This window comes from Fulmarus glacialis, unplaced genomic scaffold (assembly GCF_000690835.1).
Source record: "Fulmarus glacialis isolate BGI_N327 unplaced genomic scaffold, ASM69083v1 scaffold38761, whole genome shotgun sequence".
Taxonomy (NCBI): Eukaryota; Metazoa; Chordata; class Aves; order Procellariiformes; family Procellariidae; genus Fulmarus; species Fulmarus glacialis.
Window position 1 is genome coordinate 9,236 of NW_009194095.1, and position 425 is coordinate 9,660.

General features: G+C 60.7%; 1 protein-coding gene across 1 annotated transcript in view; it reads right to left on the reverse strand.

Moving 5' to 3' along the window:
* FBF1 (Fas (TNFRSF6) binding factor 1) overlaps positions 1-410 on the reverse strand; it is a gene marked incomplete at its 5' end in the record, with an annotated part of 9,042 nt that extends 8,632 nt beyond the window's left edge. The window contains one exon of the mRNA XM_009587664.1: positions 223-410. Within this exon, the coding sequence (XP_009585959.1) occupies positions 223-410 (188 nt within the window). The remainder of the gene's footprint in view (positions 1-222) is intronic.
* Positions 411-425: the final 15 nt, after the last annotated feature.

The following is a 425-nucleotide window of genomic DNA, read 5'->3' on the forward strand; positions in this document are numbered from 1 at the left end:
CAGTGTGCGCAATCTTGGCTACAACTGGACGGAGAGCCCAGAAGTGTAACGGGACTTGGGCTGGATCAGTGGGAGAAAGCCCCCGCATTATTACCCCAACCTGAGACAAGATAGTGCTTAAAATTAATTTCTTAAATCTGAGCTGAGGGTTTCTGAGAGGTCCTGCTGGAGCAGCTACACCCGGAGCAGACGGAGTGCTGCGGCCATCGGTTGTGGCTTTACCTGATGGGAGAGCGGGGATCCAGTCCTTTGCCTGGGGCCTCCGAGGCCCTGCCACTTCTCTCCTGGGCCTTTGCCTGTGCTTGGGCTTTCTTGCGAGACAAGGCAGCGCTCAGCCAGTTCTCCTCCTCCAGCGGGTCGGGTTTAGCCGCTGCCTCCTCCGCAGCCGGCAGCTGGCTGGTGGGGCCGGGCCGCGCGGCTGCGGC